Source organism: Caloenas nicobarica, chromosome 1, assembly GCF_036013445.1.
Source record: "Caloenas nicobarica isolate bCalNic1 chromosome 1, bCalNic1.hap1, whole genome shotgun sequence".
NCBI lineage: Eukaryota > Metazoa > Chordata > Aves > Columbiformes > Columbidae > Caloenas > Caloenas nicobarica.
The window spans coordinates 31,872,134-31,887,876 of record NC_088245.1 but is presented as its reverse complement, the minus strand read 5'-3'; the positions used below and the strand labels follow the sequence as shown (position 1 = coordinate 31,887,876).

Below are 15,743 nucleotides of genomic sequence, written 5' to 3'. Positions count from 1 at the left end.
CCAGGCTGTCGAACGCCTCCTCCTGGTGGGTGCAGAGCCCGTGTGACAGACATTTTTTGCCAGGATGACAATTCCACTTTCCCACGGAACACTTGGTAACACTTTGGGCTGGGCAGTGTCTGATTCTTTTCTCTCCGAGATGACATGTGGCTCCGGCGCAACTCCCTAGTGCTGACCAATCCTAATAATAAAATACAGCAAGGCTGTATTGCTACACTGCGATCTGCTGTGAGTAGAGGGCAGCAAGTGGGTTCAAATCCTTGGAAACAGATCGCTCTAGGAATCAGAAGGCACTGTGCCTTTTCTGCTGCCTCCTTTGGGAGAGAGAGAAACTATTTCATACCTTTTTGTGAAGCAGATAGTTAGTGGCTGTGGCAACACACTAAAGAGCAAAGGCATGAGGTTTTAAAGAGACTATTAGACTCTTCAAATACACCCCAGTAAAACCCACTCATCAATGCTTGCTGAATGTTGCCTGCAGAAGTTACCTGCTCAATCATGAGTTTTCTCAGTGTTTTGGGGAACTAAAATTGGCATACTTTCCGGTGTCATCCATATTAATGAAGAGAATAGACCAGAGTAAAGATCAGCTAAGGTGAAGGAAACGATTTTCACATGTCTTTTTAAGACATCCTTTAGAGCAGACTTGGTTAATTGGCATTCAGGCTAAAGAAAAAACATGTTAGCCTGCCAAAAATAGAAAAGATAGTGCTACTTCTGTTTGAGATGCAAACATTATTTTTCACTTCCCATTCATATGGACTTTCATGCTTTCTATCCTTCTGGTTTTGGAAATAAGATTGTTAAAATGACAAAACCGAAGGAATTAGTGATAGAAAAGTTAAAGAAAAATGGAAGAAATGGAGAGGGGTGATCTTCCTCTGCAAGACCTGGCTGCTCTATGCAGAAGGCAAGTGGTTCCCATGTATTGCTGATGTCCTAACACCGTGAAAAGGTTCCACTGGATAACATGTGCACGGATGGAGCAAACACAAGTGCTAGAAGCTACAGAAATTGATACTGCTGCCCAAAGAATACTCTTAGCCCATACTGTACTGCTGTAACCGGAAAGACAGATATTTCCTTGATGTATTTGAATAAACAGAATCTCAAAAATATAGCATTTGGGACTATTTCAAGATCTGTACCGGAATGTATTTGGGTATTACCTGAAGTCTGTTATTTTAATTCCAATAGGAAGTGTAGCTTAATGCAATGCTGAGGCAGATCATGACTGGACGATCTTGTCTTCAGCCAGATGTCTAATATTTAAAGCCATATTTTCTATCATCTTCTGTAGCTAGAGGCTCTGAATTCTGGAAACAAAGAAGTCTCACAAACAAAAACAAGTTATTCTTTGAAGGGTGGAAATAATGAACACTTTTTCCTATGGGTTTATTTTCTGTGCCCTGTTCTTCCCCTCCTTGCCGTGCCACTGCAATGATCAGCGCTCCCCCAGCCGATGCTCATCCCGCGCCGAGCAGCCCCGGGTCAGGCAGGACCAAGTCGAGCCGTACGTGGCCTGGAGGTGTTTGCTGGCTGGGAATCCGCCAGGCCAAGCAGAGCAGGTAAGAGCAGTGACCATGCTGCAGCCACCTGTGATGCAAATTCCTAATTGAGATCTTTACCTTCTAATCAGACTATGATTTTCTTCAGTAAGATAGCTGCTGAATTCTTCTGCCACTGCCCAATAGGTTTGAAATCATTAGTAGAGAACTGGCAGACAAAGACTCAAACCCTTATGTCTACTAGAGACCAAGATAAAAATACAAAATGTACCTCATCAAAGTACTGATAATCTCCTCCTCCCCAGGTCTGAGCCCTGTTCCGATTGAAAGTGCTTTAGATGCCAGGCATGAGGACCATACTATCTCATTGACTCTTCTCACTTGGCATTTCTGAAGATAAATGAAACCAAGCTCTGCAATATGACTGTCAGCGTTACCGACTTCTTACACACCATGTTTTGCACATTTTAGAGCCTGAATACGACCCCTCAAAGGCAGGCGGTATCTCAGTCAGTTACACTTGATGTCACCTCTTGAAATTATTGCAATCACTGAAGGCATTTAATTAGTATGAAGTTTTAACATTTCAGCCACCTTTCTTTGCAATGTACCTACTGGAGTGGAAAAAATTACCTGAGAAAAACACTCTGCTTGGTTAAATCTTCCTTCCAAAAATGCTGAAGAGTTCTCAGGACACTCTCTGTCACTGACGTAAGGAAAATCTTTCTATCTATGTCACCTAGAATCAAAGCAAAACAGCCACCCTTATCCCACAAAAGCTCTTTAACTCCACCAAAACTCAGAAGAAGGCAGGGCAGGGAGACACGGTACCTCATTCCAACCACATCTTTACTGTTACAGATGACCACATCACTGTTATGAAAAGACAGTTATCATATTTTGGGTAACATTAATACATTTATTTAATTGTAATTTACTTTTCATTCATAAAAAGGACAAAGCACGGTCCTGCTCTACTCATTTGAAAAAAAAAAAAAGGTAAAAAGTAACTAAAAAACCAGTTCAATATTCATCAGTATCAAATAATAGTAATATCAAGTTTCCTGAAATATAAAGAAACAACAAATATGTCTATCTATATAAACTTTAATTAAGAACCTTGCGTTTTAAAGCAGATGATACATTAGTTAGTTTTACTTGACAACAATTTGAAACTGAAGGTCCCAGTCAAATTTACATAATTACGTGAAACAGAAAAATCTGCAACTATCTGATCAGTAAGACCTACCTCATCTATGTTGCTGATTTAAAAAAAGAAGTGGCTTTCCTTTCCATGTCATTTCCATGCAAAAAACTAAACAGTTTTGCATTTTACACCATGTATTAGAAAAGTAAAAGGCAATCATGCATTTGGCAAAAGATTTAGTTGTGGTTGTAGATTATATAAAAATGAGTCATACTGCAAAAGAACCAAACCAAATGAAACACAATAAAACACTTTTTCTTTTTTTTGTACAGAAGGCTTACAGCGTACTAGTTTCTTATGTATCAAGACATCTCATTTCTCTTTCAAATAATTACACAATTTATGAAACTCAGTAGTGTTTGACACTTTGACATTCCTCTATAGGGAAGTTATTACTTTCACCTATTTAAAAAATTTTCATCTGGTAACAAATAGTTAAAATTAAACCAAAACATTATTATTGATATTTCTTAATGAAGAGTCTACACTTTTACATGTAAATATATAGTACAAAATTATACAAATAAAAGAGAGGGTGTAAATTATTAATAGACCTATGTTTGCTTCATGTAAATATTATTATTACGGACCTCTACAGTTATCAGTTCTAAAAAGATAAAATCTATTTCTAAGTAGCTAGCAAGGTTGTGCTAATAAAATATGATTCAAAGCTTGTAATTCTTGAAGCATCAGACATTGCACTATTACTTGAGCCAGCTGATTCAATATCACTGTGTTTCTTCAGCATTCATACTCAAACTAATTCCCAGCACACCATGGAAAATGAAAGAAATGTGCATTTCTTTAACAACTTAAAAAAACCCCAAATGAACCAACAGAAAACTGAACACTGAAACGCTCTAGACACAGTCAGAACAAAAACATTCTCTATCTCTAATAGAGTTCCCATTTTGCAAAGGCCATAGTAAACATTTAGATTTGACTAACAGTTGGTATCTGACTTTCATGTATTAACACACGGTTGGATCATTTAGTACTCTATCAAATAGGGAGACGGTCTCAGAACTTTAAAACTCTTATTTACAATACTATGAACATTAGAATAATATCAAGTTCTTGAAAAAGCATATAATTCTCCCAAATGTACACCTTCCCTATAGGAAAGTAACACCTGGCATCTGCAGCATAAAATGTAAATATAATATTTTTTTTACTGTGCTACTCTTTTTTTGCCATTTATTGTATATCTTTTTTTTTAAATATTTTAAATCTTTTCATTTTAAAAAATAACATATGTTTCCTACCATTTCATGGTCCACATGGCTGATCTTAACATGGACTCCACTTCCAAACTCCTAAGTGTTATATTGCTACCTTAATAATAATAATAATAATAATAAGAGTAATAATACTAAAGCAAACCCAATACATTACACTGCTTCCCCGAAAACCAACATTTCACTACTAAAATCAACAACAATAACCATAATGGAATTTTTCAACAGAATGGTTTTAAGAAAACAATATGGTAAATCTCATGTCGGTGAAGTACAGGTAAATTCCTTTAAGCTGAGCATACTGTGCATGTCTTGGGTGTTCTGAACATCTTCAAAATAAAAAATTCCTTGTCACTGACTTTTATTTCAAGTCCTTCAAATTCTATCCAATAGCCTCAAGAAATATAGCTCTAAAAAATGAAATGTTTTTGCTTTGACTGTCTCTCTAAAAAACAGCAATCCCAATAAATGATGATGGGGCCATTCAAAAAGATGCAGTACACAAAACATATAGGATAGTACAGACAGACGTAGTACTCTTACATTTATCACATACAATCAACAATTCAATCTCTATTATATTTCACAATTTGTTATTCAAGTTAAAGCACCTACGTATGGTGATTTTACTTTCACTGTACAGCCTATGTTATAGAGTTTTAACACTGTAACTTGCCCCATTGGACCGAATCATGCAACTGTCACAGATCAGTGTAAGTGTTTTATAAGGCATATTGGAACAAGTTAAAAATATTTCTTAGCCTTTCAAAAGTTGATTTACTTGATGAAGGAGTTCCTGGATGCCTCACTCCTCATAAAGTTCATAGGAAATCAGTAGGGTAATTTATTTTAAAGTGTAATTTATTTGGCTTAGGATGGTGCCACAGGAATCGAAAAGAGTGGTGGTCCTCATCTTCAAAGGGAGTCCTTTGTGTTAGGCGGAGGACAAGGTAAACCCAGCTACATTCAGAATCCCGAGCAGACGAGGACACCCAGGGCAGGCACCACCAGGACCAGGAGCAGGGTCGGAACTCCAGCAGCAGCACCTGCGCATCGAACAGAGAACAACACGGTGTTGGTCCTACTGCAGTGTTACTCGCGGTGTGGTGGGGAACAACCCTGGATGACAGCAAGAACGTGGGGTAAGAAGGCTGGAAAACCAGCTGGGGTATCTCAGTACAGCCCCTACCTGTATGGATGATGTGGAAGGGACACAGAGCCTTGCTCCAGCACAGCGGAGGACTTGCTCTTTTGTTCTGCAAGAGCTGTTTATGCAGCGTGTTTATACAGGCAGCAAGGCCATTCAGAACACATCAGTGTATTTTGATTTGGCCGCTCCAACAAGCCAGGAGGTTACACCAGGAGGTAAAAGGTCAAAATAAATATTTAAACATGTGAAAACAAAATTAATGGAGTCTTTGAAATGTGACGAAGCAAAGAGACACCTTTGGAAATGTTAATGTTCATACGATCGGCAATAATCTGAGAGATGTCAAAGAGCCTGCTCCATTTGTTTACCTGCAAGATTACGAAGTCCAGATGGCTGACTTCTGGCAGTGTGGCATTTACACATTTACATCTCTTAAAGTCACAAGGGTCTTTCTTAAACAAATATTTTAAGCTGAAAAATATCAATTGACAGCTTACACACTTTACATGACTTGCTCTGGCAAACAGGCATAAGAATTGCTATCATGCTAAACGGCTTGTGTTGCCACAGTGCCGCTCCCTGTTAGGAAACATCAATATGAGAAAATGCTGACAGCCTTGGAGATGGGCCAAAGGAGCTCCTCAGTTCAAGAAGGACAGAGAACTGCTGGAGAGAGTCCAGCGCAGAGACATGAAGATGACCGAGTGGAGCATCTCCCTTAGACAGGCTGAGGGAGCTGGGTCTGTTTAGCTTGGAGGAGACTGAGGGGTGACCTCATCAATGTTTATAAATATGTAAAGGGTGGGTGTCACGAGGATGGAGCCAGGCTCTTCTCGGTGACAACCAATGATAGGAAAAGGGGCGATGGGTACAAACTGGAACACAGGAGGTTCCACTTAAGTATGAGAAGAAACTTCTTCTCAGTGAGGGTGACGGAACACTGGAACAGGCTGCCCAGGGAGGTTGTGGAGTCTCCTTCTCTGGAGACATTCAAAACCGCCTGGACACCTTCCTGTGTAACCTCATCTGGGTGTTCCTGCTCCAGCGGGGGGATTGGACTAGATGATCTTTCGAGGTCCCTTCCAATCCCTGACATTCTGTGATTCTGTGATTCTGTGTGTGAGCTGGAGAATGGTCTGTTGGGCTTGTCTAGGTGAGGATGGTCACGTGCAGGTGGGCAGTGCGGTACCCGGTTAACTGCTCGTCTTGCTGTCGGACACAGACTAAGGATGAAAGCTGGTGTTGACAGTCCTTAGGAGCTGCTGGAACTGACCCACTGGACAGCCCTCCAGCAAATGTTCTTATGAATGAGGAAAAAACAGACTGAAAAGGTAATGTGAACCAAACAGCACAGATTTCAGCTGGCAGTCCTGTTTTAGCTAACGACACCCCATTCCTCCTCACTCTGGTCCTCACTCAAATCAAGTCTTTCTGCTGCTCTACTCTCTTCCCTGTCCCCATCCTAAACTCCATCCTTTTCCTCTTGCTTCTGATGCCTCAGAACTGTTCTCTGCTTTCATTCCCATCCTTTCTTCTACTGCTGTCCAAAACCAAGATTTCTCCCTCGGTCCTTTCTGATACCCAAGCACTTCAAAAACCAAGAGAAGAGACTTTCCAATCCTTCTTCATCAGCTCAATTCAGCTGTAAAAAGTACATTTCTATGAAGAGTACGTTTTTCCATAGAAAGCAGTATATCCACCTCAATGAAAGAGAAAATTAAGGAAAATATTGGAAGATCTCTTTTGTAAGTATATGTAAACAGAGGAATTTTATGCTTAAGATGAACATGTACATTCAAATGTATGTTCAAATATATTCTCATACATAACAACTCCACATTATGGCAACTGAAAGTACGAGGGTATAGTTATCTGTGCTTTTTAGAGATTTGTGAGATACATTAATCTTTTCTGTAGTCTTTATCCCTAAATATCAAAGTAGTGGTCCTTAATGAATGAATAATAGCCATAGGAAAAAAAAATCCAGATTTCATATTTAAGAATATTCACAGAAAATGTATTCTGCGTTTGTCAGACCAGGATAATGCAGTTGGAAAGACACAAATAAACTCAAAATATTTTGAGTGCTTCTAATGAAGAACATGAAAAAAGTTTTGCTGAGTGAAGTTAAATGATGAACAAGTATGAGGAAATTTTTATTTGCATGTAACTATTCTACAAAGAGAAAGGAATAATAAATCTTCCCCTGAGATGTCCTTGCTGGCTCCAGAATTAATAGTTAGCAATTCACCCCATTACAGCAGCTCCTTACAAGGTTGGGGCACTGTTGCGGAGATATGTATAACATCTCTCCCCAGTGAAGCAAATCCTACCCTTTTACAGCACATTAACAGAACATTAGGAGGATAAATGCACATTAAACAGATCAACTCTTCTTTTTTTCTTGTTAGATTACTGACCCACATGTCAGGAACCATCCTTTACTGGAAACACCAGTCACCAGTGCATGACAGCCAGTACACTCCTGCAGCTCCTGAGTGGAAATTAATGTAAGTTTTGCCTGAGTACAGACTACAAGATTTAATTCTGTGCAGTAATGCAATTGTGAACTGTCAGTTTTAACAATCTTTAAAAGCTAGAGAAACGCCAGATAAAGACTTAATGAATGTGTACAAAAAACCATGTGGATGCAAATTGAAACAGAAGGATTATTAAGCTTTCTTCTGAAGTCCTGCCAGGTATGAGCTGCACATATTTAGCACCTAAAGATTTATTCTCTCCTCGATGTTACAACGCGTGATCTCTCCTCTCAACCAGCATCTTGTGTATCCAGTGTGCATGCAATTGCAAACTACAGCCATCAAAGACAAGGCCAAAACCAAATCAAAACCAAACCTAACTACCACTCTAATATGCTATGTGTGCATGTTGTATCAAGCGTTCTCATTTCTTTCAAACTCACAATGAAACATGCACCTTAAATTTGTGGGGTTTTTGTTTGTTTGTTTGTTTGTTTGTTTGTTTTGTTCAACAGCCCCAAGCAAAAGTTGTGAAAAAATCCTGCTGTATTCCTGTAGGGACTTTGCTACTCTCTACAACAGAGTTCCTGTAGTTGACATGTTTAAGCCTGCAACTAAAGTATAATATCTGCAGAAACCTCTCCTCAGAATGTAGCTTAAAATTGAATGCAATTTGTATGAGATGCATGCAGTTAACCTAACTTTTTTCCCTGCCTCCTGTTCTCAGCAGCCTTCCTCACAAATGGTTTGTATCTGAGTAAATGAAGAGAACAACTGCTGGATGGGTTTTTCTTCAGCAATATCTTTACATATCACAGGAACTCCTGGTAATGTCCCACTAATACACGGCTTTCCATTCATATTTTAAATTATTTGTCACCATTTCAATCACATAAAGTCTAGGATGAAATATTTTACACTTCTGAATAGAGGTCCCAGATTTTACTCACATCTTGAACAGTATGCAACATTTTTCCAATTATATTCAAAAGTAATGAAATCAATTTAATGCCTAAGTGAAACAGGCATTAAACCAATTCAGACTTTGATATATCTCCCAAGCCTTTGTAACAACTTGTCATTAAAAATACATCATTATTTTCGTTAAATGTTACTTATCTTTAAGATATTACATTTTTGGCCCTTTTCCCAACATCGGTATCTTTTTATACTGGATGGTAAAAAGAAAAACCTAGAGACCTGTTTAGAAATCTTACTTTCATCAGATCTGTGAACCAGGAAATTAGTTACTGGTCATCTGCGAAGCTGTCATAGGTGAATAACTTCTCCTTCCCAGTGGGAAAGTGTCTGCCCTGCCAACATACACAAACTTCAAGCTATTCCTCAGCTAACCATGTTGTGGCAGAACTCCTCTGCTTTTGCTGTCAGGGAAGATTGTTCAAGAATTAATTTGTATTAAATGACATCTGTTTTCTTAGTTTCCAGGTACTGAACATCAAGGGGGATGTCCACATGACTGTTTTAGTTTGAAGAAGAGTGTATTTTAAAATGAGTATCTTGGCTGTCCCCTTTATTGGGGTTTATTTCACACTGCAGAGCTGTCTTGGATACCCTGTGCAGGACCAGGTTAGAGGTCATCCGAACTATAATAAAGCCTGACGTGCATACAGTGAGGAGCTGGATCCTCAACGCCGCTGTTTCTCGCTACAGATCCACTCCTATTGTGCTGCACAAATTGTTCAGGCAGATGCAGACTGGCTACCTGAATGATACAGCTGCTGCAACACATTTTTCATGGCATAAGTTATCATACATTTAGTAAGACTAAGGAAAAGAGAAATCTTCACCAGGACTGGTATTTTGCATGATTCATAAAGGATTTAAGCTCGTAATGTAAACTTTGTAACTTGCTAAGGAATGAGTTTACCTTTATGTCTGTTTTCCAAAATAGATTTATTTTTTTTCTGAAAGAATGGCCAAACTCCTACCCATTTTCCTGTCAATAATATTGTCCTTTTGGTTGAGGACCCAAGGCTCACCTTCCATCAGGGCTGTCTGTTTTTATATTTCTTCTTTTTACTTTAACAAAGGTAAATGCAAAGCCTTCTCATTTTCTGTTTCTTCTTGCTTCTAACTAAACTCATCCACTTCTCTGGAAAAAAACTGAGCCACCTGAAAAAAAAAGGGATTTTTGCCTGCTCTGTTTCTTAGTTTCTTCAGCATCTATTAGGCTTAATTAATATCTTTTCTCTGAGTGTTTTCATATTTACCTAGGTAGAACAGAAAAGCAGGAAGGCAGGAAATATAATTTCCTCAAGTTAAACTAAATTGTGTAAAAGAAGTGGGTGGGTTTGTAGTTCTGTCAACTGGCTTTTGAAAAGAAATTCCACTTCTCCCAGGTGGCAATATTGCCTTCATGAAAGACTACTGCAAAAGAAATGGGTAGTATCAGCCGACATGGTTTAAATTCTGCTATCCCTATTCATGGTAAATGGAAAATAACTGAACTAATTAGAATATGCTTATCTTGCATCATTGGCATGATTGCTAAATCATGGGTCCAACTCTCCCTTGTCTAGGAATACCTTTGTTTGGGCACGAGGAAATTTTCCTCTTGCCTGTGCCATAAAGCTTTCAAGAAAGACACTATGGAGTAAGTCACAGCCCCATGAATTACGGTTTTGCGGCAGAGTAGATGTACAGAATGTCAATAACGCTGTCTGTGCATCTGCCCATGCTTTGTGCTGTGTCAAGGTTTGCGGTGCAGCTGCAGAATAGCTTTAAAACTTTCATAATAAGGAGAGAACATTAAAAACATATTAGAAGGGCTGCTGATGGTCTGGGTGGTTTATCCACCCCATGGTGTTAGTCTGTCTTCTCCTACTTGAAAACCCATATGCCAGAGTCAAGTAAACATTTTGTTTTATTCTGGCCATGGCACCCAGCGTGTTGGCAGCATCACCGGCAGCTGCATGGGCTCCTTTGCCATTGACTCTGGCCCCGCTACAGACTTGGGCTGCCCAAATGAAAGGATGCCTTGGACTCTGAGGAAAATGAGATAATTTTTAGTTGTTGGGCTACTACTTAACTAACAATAAATGTATATTAGCTCTTGGTTACCTCTTCCCCTTCACATATATTAGTGGCCATTACATGTTCTTTTGCGTGGAGAGTTAAGTAGAGGACGACAGGTAATATTTTTAAAATGTACTCTTTTAATGCAGTATACTCAACAAATAATAGCAAGAACAATCTATGGGAGTCCTTCTGTGACCCAGCAACAGCTGCAGTTGTACTTCACATGCATTTTGTGAGTTTCAGGATCTCTTATATGACCTAAGGGCTTGTCATACCTCTCAGCATCTGCCCCATCTCTCCAGTTGTCAGTGATCACTCCAGACAAACTGGCTCCTCAGCAGCACCAGGAGTTCTGCCAGGCCAAGGCTGAACCATGTGCTCAGCCAGGACGAGGTGTTCGCTGCTGGAATCTGCCTGCTGAGGCAGCAGGCGGAGCTTGGAGCCAGGTTTGGTAGCTGGCCAGTAAAGAAAACCTTATCTGTGATTACACTGACTGTCTGCTATGGAAAAACACTTGGCTGTGAATGTTCCCACATAAATCTGTTCTGCATTGGCTCAGAAATGATGGTTGATAAGTCATTCAGAGGAAGTCAATAATCCTCTGAGAGAGTGATTGACAGATTTTTCATCAAAAAAGGATTTTTTTTTTTCTCATTTTTAAGGAAAGAATGGGAGGCCAAAAGAGAAAGTCTCATTGTAACCCTGAAAAGAAGAAAAAGGACAGGTTTTCTTTGGCCAGCTGTCATGACTGGGGATTTCTGAGTGAGGACCTGGTCCTTCTTATTCAAGAAAACAGGGATTTCTGAATGGTTTTTTTACAAATAAATTTACCTCAAGTAACCACCAGATGTATCACTCCTTTTCACTTGCAAATAGCCTATATTTAAACAACCATATGGTACAACTGGCAAACAGTAGAAAAACTTCAGGTGCAAAATGGTGGAGCATTAATGGGAAAATACTGTCATTTTGGAATTTCTGTGTCCTTGGGAAAAAATGTGGCACATATAAATACTGAGGTACATTAAAAGCCTGTCTTAAAGCCACAAAGATGATTAAGGGAGTGGAGCATCTCCCTTATGAGGAAAGGCTGAGGGAGCTGGGTCTCTTTAGCTTGAAGAAGAGGAGACTGAGGGGTGACCTCATTAATGTTTATAAATATGTAAAGGGTGGGTGTCACGAGGATGGAGCCAGGCTCTTCTCAGTGACAACCAATAATAGGGCAAGGGGCAATGGGTACAAACTGGAACACAGGAGGTTCCACTTAAATATGAGGAGAAACTTCTTCTCAGTGAGGGTGACAGACACTGGAACAGGCTGCCCAGGGAGGTTGTGGAGTCTCCTTCTCTGGAGACATTCAAAACCGCCTGGACACCTTCCTGTGTAACCTCATCTGGGTGTTCCTCCTCCGGCGGGGGGATTGGACTAGATGATCTTTCGAGGTTCCTTCCAATCCCTAACATTCTGTGATTCTGTGATTCTGTGATTCATTTTTCAGACTGGAAGCCTGGCTTACACATCAGGAGATGAAGAAGGACACCCTCAGCTTCTACAAGAGTAGAAGTGCCTAGTCTTGCTTCTACGAAGAGGCTTTGGAATACAGTTAAAGTCAAATATAGAGTACTAACCTTTAAAGGCAACAACATTTTGATATTGAAGTATTTCAAATATTCTGAAAAGGGCACTGAGCACTTCAGTATGTAATAAGAGGTACTATTTAATATATCTAAATCTACCTGCGTATCTAAAGACGGCAAAAATACAAGTATTTGGTATGGTCACTAGCACTTAAAAGATACGTTCAAGTCAGCAAATATGTGATTTTATCTATTTTTTAGACCTGTAGTAACAAATAAATCTATTTATACGTGAATACTGCTAAATAATCACAGTACAAGCTGTACTTCTGATGAAATATTTCTCATTTAATGTACTGCCAGTAGATCTGAAATTTGGAAGCTATACAGTTCACAGGAGCACAAAATGCCTGGTTGTACCTGTCTGCACCTCTGGGGCTGTCTAGTCTCACCTCCCACTGAGGAGTGTCGCCAACACTGGGTGTTGTCACCCACAGCTTTGCCTGGCTGAGTCACAGAAACCTCTGAAGATGAAAACTGCAGGGCCTCTCTGGGTAACCTGCTCCAGTGCTGCACTAACCTCTGGGTGATATTTTTCCTCATGTCCAGCCTGAACCTCTCAAATTGCAATTTCTGGCCACTGTCCTGTATTATATCATCTGCCATTATCAACTCTTTGGATACATCATCTTTGTAACTGCTCCTTACACAGTTCTGTGCTACTGTTGGATCATCCCTCTCCACCATGCTAAACCTCAGTGTTTATTAAAGGAACTAGACTCTGTGATACTTCCTTAATACTAAACGAAAGAGCCGGCACCTTCCTTGCTACCAAAGAAGGTTTCTGAAGTCCCCTGGACTTTGCCACTGAAGTAACTGGAACAAGACCACTGCTGCCCTTTTTTTTTTTCAGAGAGTCACTGGGGTTCGTTTGGTTAAGAAAGAGAGGTTTCATCAAAAGGTGTGTTACAGCAGATGCCTAACCGAGGACTTCTGAATCACTCTCCTCCCTAAGAAAAGAAGGAGCCTGGCTAGGTCAGGTGCATAAAACTGAGAGGTACGAGTATGCCACCACTCCAAGGCACCCATAAAAAGTGAGATAGTTAACTGCTGAACTGAAAAATACTACAAGGATTTGAATAATGCAGTTCCATGGCTTGCTAATGAAAATTAAAACATGCAAGAAGTGTCATGACTAGAAAGTATTCCCTTCTTCATTCCTTCACCCCTGTGATCATGTCTGCAATCCTGTCTAGATTATTAAGGGGAAAAAAATTAATGAGACGAGTCTTCCAAAGATTATTTTAAATCACTCTAAACACTACTTGGCTGGCTTTGATTTCTCAAAGCAATTAAAAATACTGCATAAATACAGTTCAATAGTTAAATGTCCTAGCAAAAGGTGAAAGCAGAATATGCATTTGTATTAAATTAAATCATTATGCATCAAAGGGATTACACTATTAAAGTAAAACACTAATCTTGGCACTCACTCTATGAGCTATGTGATTTTTTCTGTGATATTCTTTTTCGCTATGTTGCTACATTTAAGCATAAGAGAGTTAAAGAATGATCTTTTGGATTTTTTTCAGTCTTTTACTAATGGTAGAGTACAATGAATATAAAATACCAAGCATTTTGTTTCATAAAAGTGAGGGAGTATAGCGTTCCCATGTTGATGTAATAAAAACCTGAAAGTACCTGAATGATATATCTCAACAACTGGATAAATTAATGGAGAAGAACAATTCGGCCAAACTGAATTTGAATGTTAGACCTTTAATTTATTGATGAGTTGATGGTCCTACTGAAATAGTGGTAATCAAAAGCTTTCTGAACTCTTAAAAAAGGTATTTCTAACTGTATGGTGAACCCAAATTTATTTTTCTTCTTCTCCTTAAACATTTTTTAAGTCAGTTATTGTTTGGTGGGTAACTTCCAAACTGCTGAAAACAGTAAAGAAAGTATTTAATGGTTTTGGAAGAAGAACTAATCCTTTGTCCATCAACTAAACATTATTCAGGCATTTCATAGTACACTTTCCTGAAGCTGGGAGCATAGGGTCAGCTTTAGTGAGTCAGACCAAGGCCTATCTAGCTCAGGACACTGAGTCCAACAGTGGTCTGCAACAGATGCAGCGGAAAGGAAAAAAAAATCATGGTATGCAGAATATGACTTTCCTCTTATGTTGTTATGATGGAACACCTTATCCTTGGTGCCATCTTAAGACATATCAAGGATAAGAGGGTCATCAGGGACAGTCAACATGGCTTCACCAAGGGGAAGTCGTGTTTGACCAACCTCATAGCCTTTTATGAAGACGTAACAAGGTGGATTGACGATGGCAGAGCAGTGGATGTGGTCTACCTTGACTTCAGCAAAGCATTTGACACCGTCTCCCACAGCATCCTCACGGCAAAACTGAGGAAGAGTGGACTGGATGATCGGGTAGTGAGGTGGACTGCAAACTGGCTGAAGGAGAGAAGCCAGAGAGTTGTGATCAATGGGGCGGAGTCTGGTTGGAGGCCTGTATCTAGTGGAGTGCCTCAAGGGTCAGTTCTGGGACCAATACTGTTCAATATATTCATCAATGACTTGGATGAGGGAATTGAGTGTACTATCAGCAAGTTTGCTGATGACACCAAGCTGGGAGGAGTGGCTGACACGCCAGAGGGCTGTGCTGCCATCCAGCGAGACCTGGACAGGCTAGAGAGTTGGGCGGGGAAAAATTTAATGAAATATAACAAGGGGAAATGTAGAGTCTTGCATCTGGGCAGGAACAACCCCAGGTTCCAGTACAGGTTGGGGAATGACCTATTAGAGAGCAGCGTAGGGGAAAGGGACCTGGGGGTCCTGGTGGACAGCAGGATGACCATGAGCCAGCACTGTGCCCTTGTGGCCAAGAAGGCCAATGGCATCCTGGGGTGTATTAGAAGGGGGGTGGTTAGTAGGTCCAGAGAGGTTCTCCTTCCCCTCTACTCTGCCCTGGTGAGACCTCATCTGGAATATTGTGTCCAGTTCTGGGCCCCTCAGTTCAAGAAGGACAGGGAACTGCTGGAGAGAGTCCAGCGCAGGGCCACAAAGATGATTAAGGGAGTGGAGCATCTCCCTTATGAGGAAAGGCTGAGGGAGCTGGGTCTCTTTAGCTTGGAGAAGAGGAGACTGAGGGGTGACCTCATTAATGTTTATAAATATATAAAGGGTGGGTGTCACGAGGATGGAGCTAGGCTCTTCTCGGTGACAACCAACAGTAAGACAAGGGGTAATGGGTCCAAGCTGGAACACAAGAGGTTCCACTTAAATGTGAGAAGAAACTTCTTCTCAGTGAGGGTGACAGAACACTGGAACAGGCTGCCCAGGGAGGTTGTGGATTCTCCTTCTCTGGAGACATTCAAAACCCGCCTGGACGCCTTCCTGTGTAACCTCACCTAAGTTTTCCTGCTCTGGCAGGGGGATTGGACTAGATGATCTTTTGAGGTCCCTTCCAATCCCTAACATTCTGTGATTCTGTGATTCTGTGATTCTTTTCCAATTGTGCCAAAGG

General features: G+C 40.2%; 1 protein-coding gene across 2 annotated transcripts in view; it reads right to left on the bottom strand.

Moving 5' to 3' along the window:
- Positions 1–2,605: 2,605 nt before the first annotated feature.
- CNTN1 (contactin 1) overlaps positions 2,606–15,743 on the bottom strand; it is a 253,457-nt gene continuing 240,319 nt past the window's right edge. For both annotated transcript variants that reach the window (XM_065635765.1, XM_065635775.1), the window contains one exon: positions 2,606–4,999. In XM_065635765.1, coding sequence (XP_065491837.1) covers positions 4,920–4,999 — 80 coding nt within the window. In that variant the 3' untranslated portion in view covers positions 2,606–4,919. The remainder of the gene's footprint in view (positions 5,000–15,743) is intronic.